Raw genomic sequence first — 16,702 nt, 5'->3', positions numbered from 1 at the left:
TAACTTCTCTCATTTAAACTACACTTCATATAGGGGTCATTTCTATATTGTTTTGGTTTTTTACACTTTTGTCATTGCCAGTACAATATGCTGATAATTAAATCACTCATTTCTATTTGATTGATAGGAAAGATGAAATATCAGCAGAGAAAACAGGAGGCAAAAAGGTGGAAGAAATTCCCTCTATTTCTACAGGTAAAATCAAATCTGCTTGTTGTGTGTCTGCCTATTAAATAAAAAATTGCTAAGGCAAATGATTCTTATGTCTTATAAGGCTATAATTTAGTGATTGTTGTAGAAGCATGACAAGTTCAGTGGAGTGAAAATGTTTTAGCAAAATAATCTTTGAGAAGAAATTTTTTATCTCTTTTCGACATATTTGCTACTCAAATGTTGCATTCAAAGTTTGTCTTCAAATGTATATGTTTTCCTAGTTTCAAACTTAGATAATATGGGGTTAATTTTTCTTCATTTATAAAATACCATTCAGTATGTCAGCTGCTGCATTTTGTTAACCAAAACAAGCAAGCAAAGCAAATAAAGACTGACAAGCTAAAAAGTCAGAGTGATAATAGACAATAAATTGACAGTAAATTGATCAGATTATTACAATTAGACCTACCAACCCCGTTGTGTACTACTGTTCTTTAAAATAATATTAGCAATTCACTCAGTCACAAAAATCTGTAAATATGATCATTTTGGTTCAAGGAGAAACCATCCTGAATATATATTCTTATGAGGGCCAAATATTACAGAATCTTATTGGTAAGGACTTCCAGCATAGCAATTTTGCCTCTAGGTGGAAAACAGTGTCTCTTGTTACTTTAAATTGACCCTAAAGAAAAGGGGCTGTCAGAGAGACAAAGATCTCAACTGGCAAAATTAAGCTTAGACACTTGGTGATATGTGATGTGGTATGACAGGAAATGATCAAATATTATTAACTCACACAATTTCATTGACGCATAGTCAGTGCCATTCTTGCCTTCAGTCACACACATGCCACACCACTAATGTTTGGCCTGGAAGAAAGGCTGTCTATTGTATAAAACACAGCAGATTTACCCACACCCTGAGTCATGGCCACCTTGCACTGGCACAGGCTTGTGCTCAAACACACCCTCCCGAAGGAAAGCTGCTCCAGTGAGCTGACACCTGACCAACACACCAAGGGGAGGCCTTTTGATATGCAAACCTTTCTTTCCTGACTTTTCTTTCCATCCCCCCACAGGTTCTCCTCGCACACTCCTCTCACCTAATGGCACATTGCTCAATGAAATTTTCAATGACACGAAGACTCCTGTGAAGGTGAGGGCAGTCTGTGTTCCTACCCACTTTTTCACTCACCTTTTCCTTTTGAGCTCAGCTAGCAGGAGAGAGGGAGAAACCTTATAAACAGTGCATACAAAGCACGAGTGCTCCCCTCTGTTTCAGCTGGCAGGACTAAAGGGGTTTATAAGCATCTGTTGTATACTGGAGTAGGGCATGATGCTTCTTGAGCATGTAGTAGAAAGTACAAAAGCATGGCAACCAGCTTTTAGGTAGTTTTCATTCTTTTAAGGAGGGGCCTGTTGCCCACTTTGCACCTTTTTGTAACGTTGTTCTTCATTAAATAATGCCAAAAAAAGCATACCTGCTGAGCTTTCCACAACACAGGAGATAGGACTGGGCCTTCCTTGCCTTTTTCTAACCAACCAGCTGTCAGAAGGCTCTCCAGTGCTATCTGCTCAGTGCAGCCATGCAGTAGAGCATTGGAGACTGCCCCTCTACACATTAACAGCACCTGCTGTGAAAGATACCTCTGAGAGAGGGGTGGGGTGCTGGGAGGGGCTGTTGTTTTCCCTGTTCTGGCTGCTATGGTCTCAGCAGAGATGTGTGGCCTCACAGTGGAGGGAAAAGCTACAAATACTGCAGGGAAACAGCACACAAAAAAAGGAAAACTTTTAATAGCAGTAACGTCAACTCCATAAGGAAGATGTATCATGGGTAGGGATAATTCTATTCTGTTATGAGAAAAAAACAAATGCAAACCTCTGAACATGAAAGAGCTAAGTGACTTTATGACAATGGAACTAAGACTCAGTCTCTGTGCAAGGCTTGATTCTCTTCATTTTCATTTATGCACATCAAAGGCAACTCTCAAGTTACAGTAATAGAAACTTGTTTGCAAAGAAAGAGGAATTAAGCCAACAGATATGTCTTGGAACTTTCACCTTTTGTGGAATATAGTTCAGAAAGTTATTTTGGGGATGGGCTTAAAAGGGAACATTTCTACCTATTAAATACTGAATTGTGGAGGGGGAAAAAATCACTTAGTTTTATTTCTTCACTTTTTGTCCTTGCCATTTCTTTTCCAGGAGCTAGGAACAAATGCGGTCCCTGAACTGCCTGTGGAGCAAATGGTGGAATTCAGTGTCACTCTCACTGATCAGGAGTACACAGCTGAACTCAGTGATCCCAATTCCCCAGAGTACCAACAACTAGCTGCCAAATTTCAGCTACAGGTAGGGAGGCTTAGTGAATGCAAAAATGTTGACTTTGTACCTTGACTGAGGTTCATACTATGAAATTACGTTCACCACGAAATAGAATCTACTGCCCTCCCTTTAAACAGGTCATTCCTGTTTTCTCAGACCTTCACCTTTCCTCCACGTGTAGTATCAGTTTTCCCCTCATTTAAGCCATCTATTCAGCCACCAAGCTAACAAGCCAACATCTTTGACAGCAGTAGAAGCCTCAGATAACTGATGAACAGAATAACTTTAAGAATATTGTTCAGACTTAATCAGGAATTCATGGACAGCACTTTGTCATAATTTAATTTCTACAATAAACCTAATGAAAAATGTAATATAAATGTTAAAAATAATTAGCTACTGTTGTCTGAACTATTCTTCAAAGGACTTACATTCATTATGCATTACCATAGTTTACGTAAGAATTGGAACATCTGTGGTGTTTTCATATAATTAATAATATTAACTAAATGTTCAGCTATCAGTTTAACTGATAGCAGTTAATGCCTTGGGGTTCCCAAAAGGTTTTCTTAGCAAAGTTAACTAAAGCCTCTCATCAGTTTCATGAGCATTCTTTAGTGGAAGCTATTTCACTTTCCTGGTCCAGTTCCAGATATGTGTCGAAAAATGGTGAAGGATGCATTGACAGAGATGACAAAAAATGGTTTCTCTGAAGATTTTCAGTATTACCCTCAAACAGAAGTGCCTGCAGACATGGTTTACTGCACACATAATGCCTCTTCTATTCAAAACCATGTAATTGTACTATTGTTAACATTAGAATTAAAAATGTATTGTTATTCTGTTTGTACAAGACAGTTAAAACTGTTTAATTCCTAAATGATTTGTCAAATAATCTAAACCCATCTGCAGTTGCTTAATATTTCTAAATAATTAACAATTTACAGGTGACTTGAATCACAAAATTATTCATGAACCTAGACTGCTGAAAATGAGAAAAATATTTGATTCATGTTGTTTTACTTGCTCTGTTATGAAATAGATTATCATTTGTTTGCATTATTAATTACTAAGAAAAGCAATATTTTGTGCTTCATTTTGCCTGTTAACAGGTAATACAACAGGTATATGCAAAGCAAATATTGTGTTTAAGCTGAGCAGATACCCAAAAGAGGGCAGTTGAGACTGTTTCCCTAAAGCTCTTTCTGAAATATGAAAAATATTGTCTAGGTAGTCAACTTGTGATTGATTTTAGTCATAGATCTTATGCTTTATTATTTTTTTTAATGGTTTTCTAGATGAAAAAAATATTTGAGAAACTTCCAGGATTCAAAGAAATCCGTGTGTTAGGATTCAAGTAAGTAAGAAAATGGGGTTGTCTTCTTTGTTGGCTCCTAGGGTTCTCTTCTTCCCTCTTGTCCTCAAAAATGAAGAGACCTGTAGAAGAGTGGGGTGTGTATTGCTGTAAACAGAAAACAATTTTATGGGAATATCATAGAGACAGTATGAAAAGTGCAAACACATCCCAAGCGAGACTATGAGGTTTTGAATTACTTAGTAAAGTAGCTTTGATTCCCTGAAGCTTGAAGGATTCAATAAATTCTTTGAATTGTTTGTTAACAACCCTGTATTAAGGACTTTTTAAAATTACAAGATAAAGAGAGTTAGTAGCATGATTATTTAGGTGACAACTTTTTTGTGTGTGGACCCCGTGCCCTTCATAAGTCACAGTGAAGGTGCCTTGGCAAGAGAGGGTTGCACAAGGACACATGTTCACACATATAAAACTTTTTCAGTAGTTGTTTCTCAGGTCTTTTAAAAAATTTTAAAAGTTTCACTTTTTCAGTGAATTTGTGTTCTGTCTTGCCATTTGTTTTGTTTTATCTTCCTCATGTGTTTACTATTAATACAAGCTCTTGTGTGCTTTTTCAATGGAGAATCTGTAGGGGAGGGGTAGCACATTGCATAAAGAATCAAATGAAAAACAAATAAGTAATAGTAAGAAACTATGCCAAAAGGAATAAAGAGCAGGGGAAAAGACAAATTTATGTGGTCTTACGGCACAGCATCAGGAACATTCAGTACTTCTAACAATGCTTAATACATGTTGAAGAACACTCATATTGCAATGTAATTTTAGACAAGAACATTCTTCTTCCTAGCCTTTCTCTCTGTAGAAATTGCTGGGGAAAAGAAGAGAGAAGAGCAAAATAGTCTGAAAATAAGTTGCTTATATATTTGTATTGAAATTAATAAAACAAAAAAGCTGTTTACTGCAGTACAAGCACAGAAAATCTGTAGTAGCATCTCATAGTTACTACTTGCAATAACTAACCTCTTTTAGTTGTGACTCCAGGAGGTCTGGGAGCCATTTCGGTTTCATATCTTGGGCTTAGCTGATATGAAAGAACATTCATCAGTGTGGAAGAATTGGATTGATTCCCCTTATCCAGTAATTTAGTCAGCTCTGGGAGTTACAGATCAGCAAAGATGGGTGTTGCTGTCCATTCTCCCTTAGCCACATTACTACATATATTAGCAGCATTTCCCACAAGGCGGTGAAGAAGGAACACATCACAGGTATTCTGGAGGCCTCACCAGGGAAAATAACAGGCCATTATATACAGAAGGTCAACATAGGCATGTCTTCCAGAGGTATTTAATGGTTCAGGTTACCCCTGTGACTACAGTCTGAGTAGGCATCAAGTCTGTAACCATGATCATAGAAAGTACTGCCACAAATGTCCACTGCCACCATACAGATATAGATTAGCAATGACAAGGGCTCAAATTACACCACTGGATGAGGGAAATAGGAAAGCTGATATTTCAAACTGCCATGGTAAAACAAAATTCCTCTTTCCCCGCACAAACCATGGTGATTTCCATTGTTTGGAAGGGACAAAGTGAACTGATGGAGAGTAGACTGTCATTTTTACACAGAGACAAAAGTTACAGACAACACATAGAAGATAAGATCAATTGTCAAAAGACGGTTGTGATGTGTGTGACCAAACAATTTACCAGTATACATGAATCTTTGTTTTTCTTTCTTTTGCAATCCTTTCTCACACTCTTTCTTCTGGGATGAAATGAAGACAGAAGAAGGAGAAAGATGGGTAATCTTTCTGTAATTCATAATTAATAGTTTCATAGACTGATGATAATTATTATTATTATTAATAATTTTATGATGTACATAGATAAATCAGTAAATGTCTTTTATCTTGATGTGACAAAGTAAATTGATTGTGTTCTGACTGAGTACAAAATCTGTGCCATTAAGTGTCAGGGACGGGTTTTACTTTAATATGAATGGTTCATGTAATCAAATTTTGTCAGGATGTCTCTGAAGGAAACAAAATGTTTGACCTAAGAAAATTCACATTTATATGACTAAAGATTTATATCAGCCATATACTGGAAGTGAAAAATAAGTAGGGAAACTTTATATTCAAATTTTCACTTTTGATCTGATGTTTCCTAGCTCTATTCCCATGTACATGGTATTTCCAATAAGTATGTAGAATTTGATTTGTTGTCTCCATTATCAAGCCAGATAGAATAGCAAAGAGACCAGTTACCAGCTTGATAAAATGAAGGGAGCTTTTCACTGGTAATACAAACAGCTACAGAGTCAATTGCTGCTGCTGCTTGAAAGTGCTACTGGGGAATAATTTGTCTAGCAGTTTCCCAGAATTTCTCTTTTGCTCATGCTTTAAAAGGAAGAACTGTCTCATGTGTTTCCTGAATTCTTGCAATGTCATATAAATGCAAATGCTTCATAGCACATACTAGATAAAGTGAAATTCTTATCCCTACAATTTTTCGACACTGTAAAAAAAGCAATATAATGGAGTAGAAATGTTTACAATGTACTCATTATTTTTCATTTAATTAGGTGAATTTAACATGTATGAAAATGATGTATTAAAAATGGTGAACATTTGAGACTTCTGTTGAACATGAACATCTAGTGAGAAGCCATACATACCCATTTGGACTTGGAAAAGCTAAGTCCCATTGGGAAAAAGTGATTTGCTTGCCACATTAGGTTGCTGTACTTTAAAAAACAGCCAAAAGCTGTCTCAGTTGTGATAAGATTTTTGCTTATCTGCAGTTTTATGAACTGCCTAATCCCTTTTCAAAAGTTCCCGAATAATTAATGTGTGATTATGGCTTCTAATAACCTCAGCACGCATTTATAGCTGTTTGAATCAGTAGTCAATGACTTCAGACTACATTATGGTTCTACAGATTTCTGAGTAGTCAGATTAAATCAGATTATATTAGAAGATTTTTTAAAATTTTCTTCAATATGGGAATTTTTATCAAAAGTTATGCATAGACAAAAAAGGGGTTAGGTGAAGAAAAACTAATTTGAAGGTGACAGTCTCATTAGAAAGAAGTAAATTGGCATTACTCTTACAGAAGATAGTATGTTATGGTTGCATATTTGTTTGTTTGTGTGCAAAATCAGTTCTCAAGCAGTGACTGATTTTGCTGCTCTGGGCATTTTCACCTTTTCCCCTTGCAGATCAAGCAGCACAGTAGCACGATACGTGGTGAACTTTGAGAGAGATGGCTCAGAAACCAAAGGCACAGCAGATGACATCTCGACTATTGGATCTAATAAGGTTGAAAGTGAAAAAATTCCCATTTCTCCAGTTGAAGAGGGGGAAATATCAGCAGCTAAACTCACAGTAACAGACCTTCAGCAGCTGGTTGCCACTGCACTCCATGAAGACCAGTCCCTGCCAGTGGACCTTGGAACACTTCAGTTTACTGATGGTCAGTAAAGCAGGTGGCAGGTGTCAGGCACAAGCCTGAATCTTGCCTTTCCAAACTGATGCAATTTCAGTAAGGTGTCCTTTGCTTCTCTAGCAGATTTTTTTCACCTGATACAGTCCATTCCCTTGGCATTGTATAGGATCCAAAGGATGTAGAGAAATAAATCTTATAGAAAAATGTGTCTTTATAATTATACAGCATAACTTGCAACCATATTAGAGGATTTTTTCTTGGTTTGGTTTTTTTTAGAAAATCTGGGTATTTTTCACACTAAGATAATTAAGAGGAGAAAAATAAAAGAAATACTATGAATATTCACTGTATCATTTTATCTTCCCAGTATGGACAGCCTCCTTTCTTTAACAAGAAAAAAAGTGAGGTCTGCCTCTAGCTTAAATTAGCTTTCTGAAAGCTCTATCTTGGTTGTAAGCAAGCCATCTAACCTCTCAGCAACATCAGAGAGACCAACACTTTAAACAGCATTTGATCCCAAGATAAAATCAGTAAAGATGTGTTTCACTCACACTCTGAAACACAGAGGGAGTGCAGATGACAAGCTGGGTGTGAAAACCTCCAGCAGAAGTTGAAGGTCTGCTCCCTGTTCAGTAATCCAGCTAATAAATATCCCTTTCTAGTCCATCAATGATTTTTGCAAAGCTAGCAAACTAGTTTTGGAGACATGGGTTAAAAAGAGGGAAAATAATTTAAAATATTTTTTCATATGCATATTTACTGAAACAGCCTTAAAACACATACCAAATTTTAGCTACAGTGTCTCCTTTGCAAACAGCAGCACTTTCTTGCCAAAAAAATGTATTCGGTTGAACTAATCCTTTCTGTAAGAATAAAGTGTCATATTTTAATGTAGATTAAAATTCTCAATAAAAAAAATTACATAGAACACTTCAATAATAAATATTTTAATCAACTGTCTCCCAGTAGTTAATTTTAATAACCAATTTATAAAAACAGTTTGCATGCAAGTACTTTAAAGATCTCCTCTGAGGGGTGAAAGGAGCAACTGAGCACTAAAGCCAAAACACTGACATTAACAATGGTGTGGACTCAGGGTAAAGCTGGAATGACTTTAGGCTTAATGAACACAATATAATGAGTCATCATAGCCCATGCAGATTTAACTGAGGGGTTCACACTTCAGATGATTTTAAGCATTCCTCCATGGTTCAGCTCTCTGCAGACCTATCCCATTTATGCTAAATAAAGCATAAGAAGAATACTGCCTATAAAATTTGGTTTTCTTCATAATTGTCTGTTTGAATGGGAATTGATGCCTTTTGTCTTAACATGGATTTTTAAAAGCAGTTTTTTGATGGAGAACATTTTAGTACTTTTTTTTTTTTTTTTTTGAGTTTATGTGTTTTGATCAGTTGTCAATGTGCTGGTGGTGAAGTATTCTGCTCTCTGTCTCTCTCTCTCTAATGTTTTTGATTTTTTTTGCAGAAACTATTATACCACCTAGTGATATTGATAATGATATCCAAGGAGTGGTCACTGTTCCTCTGGCAGGCCCTGATTTGGTAAGTTAATAACGTTTTTCATGTTTATTTATTTCTCCAAGGGAAATGAAATTATACAGTGTTAAGAGGTACATAAACATACAAAAAGTTTCTTATGCTAAAATAACATATCTGCCTTTTGTACATACTGTGAGGATGAATGTTGTATTGTTATATTGCCACAGAGGTACTGTTTAGAGCATTTACAGGTGACTATTACTGCTTGATTACCTTTTCCAGATTCAATTGCAAAGTGAACAGTGTCTCATCAGTTCAGTAGCATGTCTTAATGACACAGAGAGAGCAGTTTACAGGGCTAGTTAAGGCCATCTTTCTTTGACCATTTTTTAAATTACAGGCAATGTGATTAGGATCACATGCACATGCCAAATATTTTACACATCCTATGACTTCACAGCAGACTTCCAGTATCTGAAGGGGGCCTACAGGGAAGCTGGAGAGGGACTCTTCTTAAGGAGCAGTAGTGATAGGACAAGGATAATGGGTTCAAAGTGAAAGATGGGAAATTTAAGTTCAATATACAGAAGAAACTCTTTACTGTGAGGGTGGTGAGACACTGGTACAGGGTGCCTGGGGAGGTTAAGGATGCCCCAACCCTGGCAGTGTTCCAGGCCAGGTTGGATGTGACATTGAGCAACCTGGTCTAGTGGAAGATGTCACTTACCATGGCAGGCGGGATTGGGACTAGATAAGCTCTAAGATCCTTTCCAACCCAACCCATAATACGATTCCATGTTGACTTAGCTATTTGCTAGCTCATGTAGCTAAAGATTATTGCCTTTTTAGCAATGAAATTCAAACATATTACTGAAAGTGCTCTTTTAAAACTTTTTCAGGAGGAGCTCCCACTAGGTTATCCCAGTCCAGCAACAGTGGATCAAAGAGGAGATGTATTTGGCGATAAATCTACAACTGAAAGCCCTGCTCTAAGTGAAGAGATCAGCATCCCTGAAGAATTTAATAATTTTATTACATCTGAACCTGATTTTCCTACCAAACCCTCCAGAGAACCATTTCAGGATAGATATCCACACACCCAAATTATTGCTACCGACCACCCAAGTTTCACAGTGCCTTTCAGTGCTCTGGGTAGCACCAGCACTCCTCCAAAATCAGAGGATTCCTATTTGCCTCCCCCAGCAGATGATTCTGCTGGCAAAGACTTCCTCACCGATGGCTATGAGTCTCCAGTGGAGCTGGCTACCACAGGAAGCTTTACCACACTCGACCTCCTGCACACCAGAGAGGCAGACAGTGAAGCTGAAGAGAAGCAAGAACTGACTGATTTAGCAGAACCTCCTTTCGAGGATGTCGACCAAGACAGTCCATCAGGACAAGGTAAGACACGGGATTTCTCTGTGAGAGAGAGTAGGAGAGGTGCAGCTGTTGTGACACATACAGTCACGTGTCAGAGCACTAAGCGTTCCTTCCCATTGTGACAGAAAATTTTCTTTCACAACCAAAGGTGAAAAATGTACATTTCTGATGGCTTCTTCAGCAAAATCCTAATGCACCTTAGCTCAAGGTTGTCAAACCCAACAACAAATGCCTAAGGATACGGAGCACTTAGTGCAGAGTACTATGGTAAAATTTCAAAAAGGCAGAGCAAAAAGACATCTCAGGAAGAACAAAAAAACAGAAGTTCTAGATTAACATTAAAAAAATTGGTACTTAAAACATGGAAAGTATATTACTTTGGGCTCTACAGACATCTGTGGATGATAGCAGTGAGAGTAACATTATATAATTTCTTCCAAGCAGAGTACCATGGCTCAGAAAAGCTTACATATCTAAAGGTCTGATTAATGTGAAAAGCTTTAAAAAATTGCTGTTTTCTGTGTTTGTTTGTTCCATTTTATCCATGCAATAGGCATAGAGGCAGCTATCTATATGAGGAAAAATACATAATGAAACAAAAAAGGATATATATATACATATGTGGAGAAAACTCTGGTTAATGCAGAATTTCAAATGAAAAACACATGATAGGCATGTTTCCCACAGCTTACCCTGCAGACTAAAGAAAGTTCAGACAAAGATACTAGGGCCAGCTTTTGGGCACAGGCAAATTAGGCTTTCCCCCAGAACAGCAAAATATCTGTAAGGCTACTGCTTCCATCACCTCCACCAGCTGCTAGAAAGCCATACGAGCCACTGTGTGCAGGTAACAGAATTGTGTGGGACAAGAGCGTCCCCTGGCAAAGCAGCAAGAGCCACGATTTGGAGGAGTTGCCCCCCCATCTGTCCCAGCTCTTGTCTGTTCCCTCTCCAATCCTGCTTCCTGGCCTGGCCTTACCACCTCAGTGTTAGGTCAGTAAACTTAAATTTTATTTACTCTTCAAAGCCTGTGCTTCCTGTGCAAGATGCAAGAGGTCACTACAGGGACATGGGACGAATTAGTTCTTGGATGAATATTCGTATGTGCTATGTCTCAGATTTTTGACTGGCTCTCTCAATAGAAAAGCAGAGGGCACGTAAGCACATCATGGGAGTCAGCAGGATTCTTTGATGTCCCCACGTGGTCTCTAAGCAATGCTAAAACAATCTACAGAGAAAAACAAAAAAAAAGGCAAATTCAGGGCAAAATTCCAACAGTATGTATTAGCTTGCAAAACGACCCTCGGTGTTTCTGGATGTCCAAGAATATCATGCTCAAAGCTTGCAAGTTTGCTCCCTGCTGCAGGAAAGTTCCCTGTTCCCTTAGGAGGCTCTGCTCTGTCCCAGTTCAACCAGCTCCCTCCTTGCTCAGGCTTTGGCCTTTCATGTCCCTCCTGTATTCCAGAAATCTCTTGAAGTGAGAACAGTGAACCCTCCTCCCCCTTTCTACATGTTTTTCCTTATCCAGCATGTCCAAAATCAGCAGGAAGGGGCCTTCATCCCTGCTGCCTGGCCACATCCTGTAAGGCAAACAGGCAGTGTTTGCATAGCTGATTGGGAACACTCCCTGCACGGTGATAGCATCCTTCACAATGGGCCTGCACAGCACGAGTGTGGGAGTGGGGAATGCCCATGCATCGTACAGCCTACAGGATTGTTTGGCTGTATCCAGCAAATAACTACATCAGCATTTTAGAGAGTAAAGGATGTAAAAGGTGACACGTAAGAACATACAACCATCAGCTCCGGGCTGGGAAGAACACATATTTCATGTTGTTGCATGGTAGTTTATAATAAATTATGCTTATAATGAATATAAACTTCCCATTCTATAATCTTGCCTTTATACACAGAGTTCTGAAATGAGAGAAAAGCAAATACTTTATGATTAGCAGAGTGACTTAAAGTTTAGAAAAATCACTTCTTATGAGAATCAGTTGTCAAATGCTCCTGAAAATAATGTTCATGATGAAAAGTTTTACATGCAACTATTTTCAAATGCATGCTGAGAAGTCTCGTAGTGTTACTGATAAAAGCACAGCATACCTTCAAATAACATTCATTATGACTGTGGAAAAGTGTTACGTTTGCAGGGCAAAGAAAGTAATGCATTTTTCATTCTATTCACTCATTGCACTAGAGACTTCATGTCATAAAAACTGCATAAAGTCACATATCCATTTCCCAATTTGTTAAATATCTGTTGCCTATCAGCTCCAAATGACTGACAAGGAGAAGCAGAGGGTCTTTGACCTATACTGACCCCTCAAGAAATTATTTGCTGCATATTTAGGTTAGAACCTGTCAAGCTGCAAAGCAGACCAAACTCTAAAGCTGTAAAAAAAGCCTCCCGGAAAATAAGTCATCCTGTCTTGTTTCTCCTTGTTGAACACAAGTTATGTCTAAAATAAGCACCAAAGTATAAGAATTCCATCATTATTTCTGCAGCTGAGTAGCAGGAGGAAAAATAATTGTTCCCTGTCTAAAAAGTAGGGATGCTGTGTTAGAAATGACTCAAAGCTGTAGCTATTATATTTTCTTAAAAGCTTTTAGTACACAAAGCACACTGCATGCTTAACAGTCACGAGAGCTCTTGAACACCTATTTATTTAGTTTTTAAAAAGTATACTCTTTAAAACTTTTTCCCTTTTTAAAGCATTTTCCAATTCTGGCAGTCCTGAGTGTACAGTATTTCCTGTAGTTTTTTATTTCCTTATATATTGTGTATTTCATAGGAAGTGATAGAATTTGATCTGGAAATTCAGGTTTTATTAAAGTCAGCAGTGTTAGTACCGTTAATTTTAATATGGCAAGCAGAACCTTCCTGGTACAGAATATTTCACACTTTGTTCGTGGCTGCATTTCATAGATGCTTTTCTTAGCAATATTTCTTTTAAAAGGTCTTTAAACTGCTACTGGTGTGAAATGGCAGGAACTACTCAGACAGTGCTGTATAAGGTTGGGCAGGGGATTAGGGTCTAAACAGTTGTCTGAAATTCTACTGTACTAGTTTTCAGCCATTTCCCCACCCTACTGTCCAGAAGATGGAGCACATTTTCTTAATCATATGTATTAGAAATTTAAATTCACTCTTCTTTACCACAAAAGGAAAAACTGGCCACCAAAAATAGCATAGTCTGAGGTTCTTTTAGGTATTAGCTCTGTTTCAGAGATAGACTTTATTGCATTGGTTGTCACACGTGTGCGCTGCGGGCTGGACATCACTACAGACTCCTAAATATTGAACATCTACATCCTACACCAACTGCCTTAATTGTGCCTACCTGAGGTCACAGAGAAAGTAATAAAAAAAATTCTTTCACAGCTCCCAAAAAGATAATCAGACTCAGCCTCACACACAAAGTTCTGCATACAAACCTAGAGAAAGAAGAGAAAAAAACAGGTGAGGGATGAAGAGTTCAGAATGGGATTTTTCAGGTGTGAGCAGCCAGTGGGAGGGATGAGCCAGGAGCAGGTGTGAGGCCTCTTTCAGACAGCCCTGTGATAGTACAATTCTGCGCAGTGAAGTTGTCCATGGGCAGCAGAGAGCAGGGCAGTGAGGATTGGAGTGCTGCTCTGGCCACATGGTGATGGCAGCTACTCCACCCCCTGTCCAGAACCAGCAGGAAGATGCCAAGCGGTCCTTAAAGTAAGCCTACCATTCTGAGATTTTACTATAGAATTAGGAGAAAAAGTGTGGCACAAATTTCCAGAGCTCTTACTGAAGAGTTCTGAAGTGCCTGCACCAGATGTCACCATTCAATATCTGACTTCTCACAAAGGTTTTTTCTTTGCTGCAGCACCTTTAAAATCTTGGCTATTTCTACTTTTCATTTACAACCAGTGTAAAAAAAAACCTTTTTTACCCCTACTGTCTGAGATGATACCTGATGACTTTTCTCTAGCATTCCTCTTTCTTCTTCATATTTTTCCCCTTCTGGAGTTTAAAGTCATTAATATTTCTTCTGTATGGTTAAAATTACTCTCTTTGCAGTCTTCCCATGACTGCCTAAAACAGTATGACAGTTCAAAAGGGAAGCAATTTATGTAATGTATTAGACATCTTGTTATTTCAAAAACCAAGAAAATTTCAGCAGTAAAACAAATAATAATATTTGGCTTCCTAAACAGTAAGAAGAAATTTAATTTGAATTTGTTTTAATTGTAGCTACAAACAAATTGTACGATCCAGGTAAGAGTTTATCCGAAAATCCTGGCCATCATGGAGGAGGCATTATTTCTGGAGCAGTTATTGCAGAACAAAATAAAGCTAGCAGTAAAATCCGTCAGCTAGTCCATTGTACTGCATCTCAGTATGACCAGCCTGGGTCATCCTCAGGCTCTCAAGGAAGACTGAAGGGCAAAGACTCTGCAGGGTTTATTGCAGGGATTTTTTCCAATGAGAAAAAACATTGATAAGGAGTACATGATGATCATATCTCTGTATGTGTAACTGATAAAAGCCTCATTAATTATTGCCATAATTACTCTCATGTTCACACAAACCTGCCATGAGTTGTCCCCTTTAATATTATCCTGCTATTCAACAGTTAATTAGGTGTCACACTCTTCACTCAGTCTTATTTCCACGTAATCTCTCCAGAAAAAAACCTCAGTTTTCTGCATGTTTGGGGATTCTTTCCGCCTGTGGTTCATCCTCAGCTGCCCAAGCACTGTCTTTGCTTAGCACAATTTTCTATTTGGCATAACCAGCATTGTCACAGAAAAGAAAATCCCCTTGTTTCTTGCAAGAACCTCTCTGGATGTTCCCAGGATTGGAATTCACCCATTCTTTGTGCCAGGAATGCTCACCATTTTTTTCACATCGATGGATATAGAGGGTAAGAACTCTTCTGTTCCCTTGCATATTTTTATGTTTTCCTTATGTTTTCTTTGATGTTAAACTGATAGGATTTTTTCAACAGTTTTCCCCATCAGCTTCTCTCTGCACCCTTCCACCTGTCTCCTGCTGCTTCAGATGTGCAAAGAATGGTTTTTGTGAAGGTTGTCTGACGTTTGGAGGAATGAACAGGTAGGGCTAGCTATGCCATTTTTTCAAGCACTATACACAATATTCAGTACTCTGAAAGTTGTCTATGAATTGAAGATGAGGCTGAATAGAAGAGTTTCAGCAGGTCCATATTAGGATATGTTGGATTGAAGGAAAAGTTTTGATCAGTTAGAACTGCCTGCTCAGACTGTTCCTGAAGAATCCTAAACATATTAGAATAAGTTATTAGCATCTGGTCAGAATTTAATGAGAGCATTCTGCCCAGCTATCTCCATGCTGGGAACAGCAGGAGCAATCGAAATAGAATAAAATCTACATCATGTCTCCAAAATATACTTAAAAATGCTGAAATTAAATGACTAATCCAAGCAAAAAATTTGAGAGAAAGTGAGCGCTATCTATTTTTCCAATTTAACACGACTTGTTGAAATTATTAAGCTATCCAACCATTTCTGTTTTACTTTAAGGTTAAGCTTTAGTTCCCTCAAATATTATTTCTTATTCATGACCCCCCCAAATACACAATACAAACTCACAAAACAAGTGATAATTTTCTTTAAACTCAACTGGTAATTCCAATGACTCAGTGAAATATCTGTGCGAAGTACTGAAAACAACTTATATTGCTGCTAACAAAATTTGCTTATCCAGATGCAAATCTCCTGAGCCACTTGTATAATGAAAAAATGTAACACCTCGTTCTGCACCTATGAAAATAGCAGGAAGGCAGACCTCAGTGCTGCACCACTTGTTCAGTCACACTTTGTAGTCAAGCCTACAACGCACCCATAATTCTTCTTCTTTGTATAGTGCATGAAGGAGGTCTCCCTCCAGGAGGGATATATATATTTGTTGCTGCATGTGGTCTGATTCCACTTTGTTCCAGAAAATTAATTTTCTTTAGAACTAAAGGGCTAAAAACTTATTTGAGGCAGTTTACAGTCTTTAGATATGACTGCAAGAATTCTAATCGTCTAATAAAAAAGGAATATAAAAGGCAGAAATAAGTTCAGCCAGTAGAAGAGCCAGTATCACAAATAATTTTAATATATTAATGTCCTGAATAAAATTAATTTAAAACCCCTGACCTTTGCAGTAATATAATCAGAAAGACATTTTAAAACAAATAATACAGACTTCAGTGCTGGGAGTGTAAGGCTAACCTTTGCCATGTCATAAATGAAAGAAACTAATGAAGTTTACATGTCATGTAGTCCATTTGGAACAAATATTAGGCAAAGTGGCACCCCTGAGACTAACATGCCCCAAATAATGCATTCCCCCACTTACTAAAAATCCTTGGTCTTGCTAGAAATGCTGGCTTTGAGAAATAACGTGTTATGAGAAAACTGTACTAAAACTTTGACTTTCTAAATTGTTGCTCTCCTCTCTTTGGAGAATTCAATATCTCTCCAACTTAGGAGAGTCCATTTGACCTCAGCCTGGAAATTAATGTAGTCTGTTCCTTGACAGGGAAAAACTCATGCCCCCAGCATGAGTTATAG

The 16,702-nt window shown here is 37.9% G+C and overlaps 1 protein-coding gene across 6 annotated transcripts in view; it reads left to right on the top strand.

The window, feature by feature from the left end:
* The window catches only part of IMPG1 (interphotoreceptor matrix proteoglycan 1), a 71,708-nt gene that overhangs the window by 19,344 nt on the left and 35,662 nt on the right, over positions 1–16,702 (top strand). For all 6 annotated transcript variants that reach the window (XM_032104859.1, XM_032104862.1, XM_032104856.1 and 3 more), the window contains exons 5-12: positions 128–195; positions 1,235–1,311; positions 2,361–2,507; positions 3,779–3,837; positions 5,579–5,599; positions 7,018–7,271; positions 8,733–8,809; positions 9,646–10,147. In XM_032104859.1, the coding sequence (XP_031960750.1) occupies positions 128–195; positions 1,235–1,311; positions 2,361–2,507; positions 3,779–3,837; positions 5,579–5,599; positions 7,018–7,271; positions 8,733–8,809; positions 9,646–10,147 (1,205 nt within the window). The remainder of the gene's footprint in view (positions 1–127; positions 196–1,234; positions 1,312–2,360; positions 2,508–3,778; positions 3,838–5,578; positions 5,600–7,017; positions 7,272–8,732; positions 8,810–9,645; positions 10,148–16,702) is intronic.

The sequence above is a fragment of the Corvus moneduloides genome, chromosome 3 (genome assembly GCF_009650955.1).
Source record: "Corvus moneduloides isolate bCorMon1 chromosome 3, bCorMon1.pri, whole genome shotgun sequence".
Taxonomy (NCBI): Eukaryota; Metazoa; Chordata; class Aves; order Passeriformes; family Corvidae; genus Corvus; species Corvus moneduloides.
This window is presented reverse-complemented; position numbering and strand designations above follow the sequence as displayed.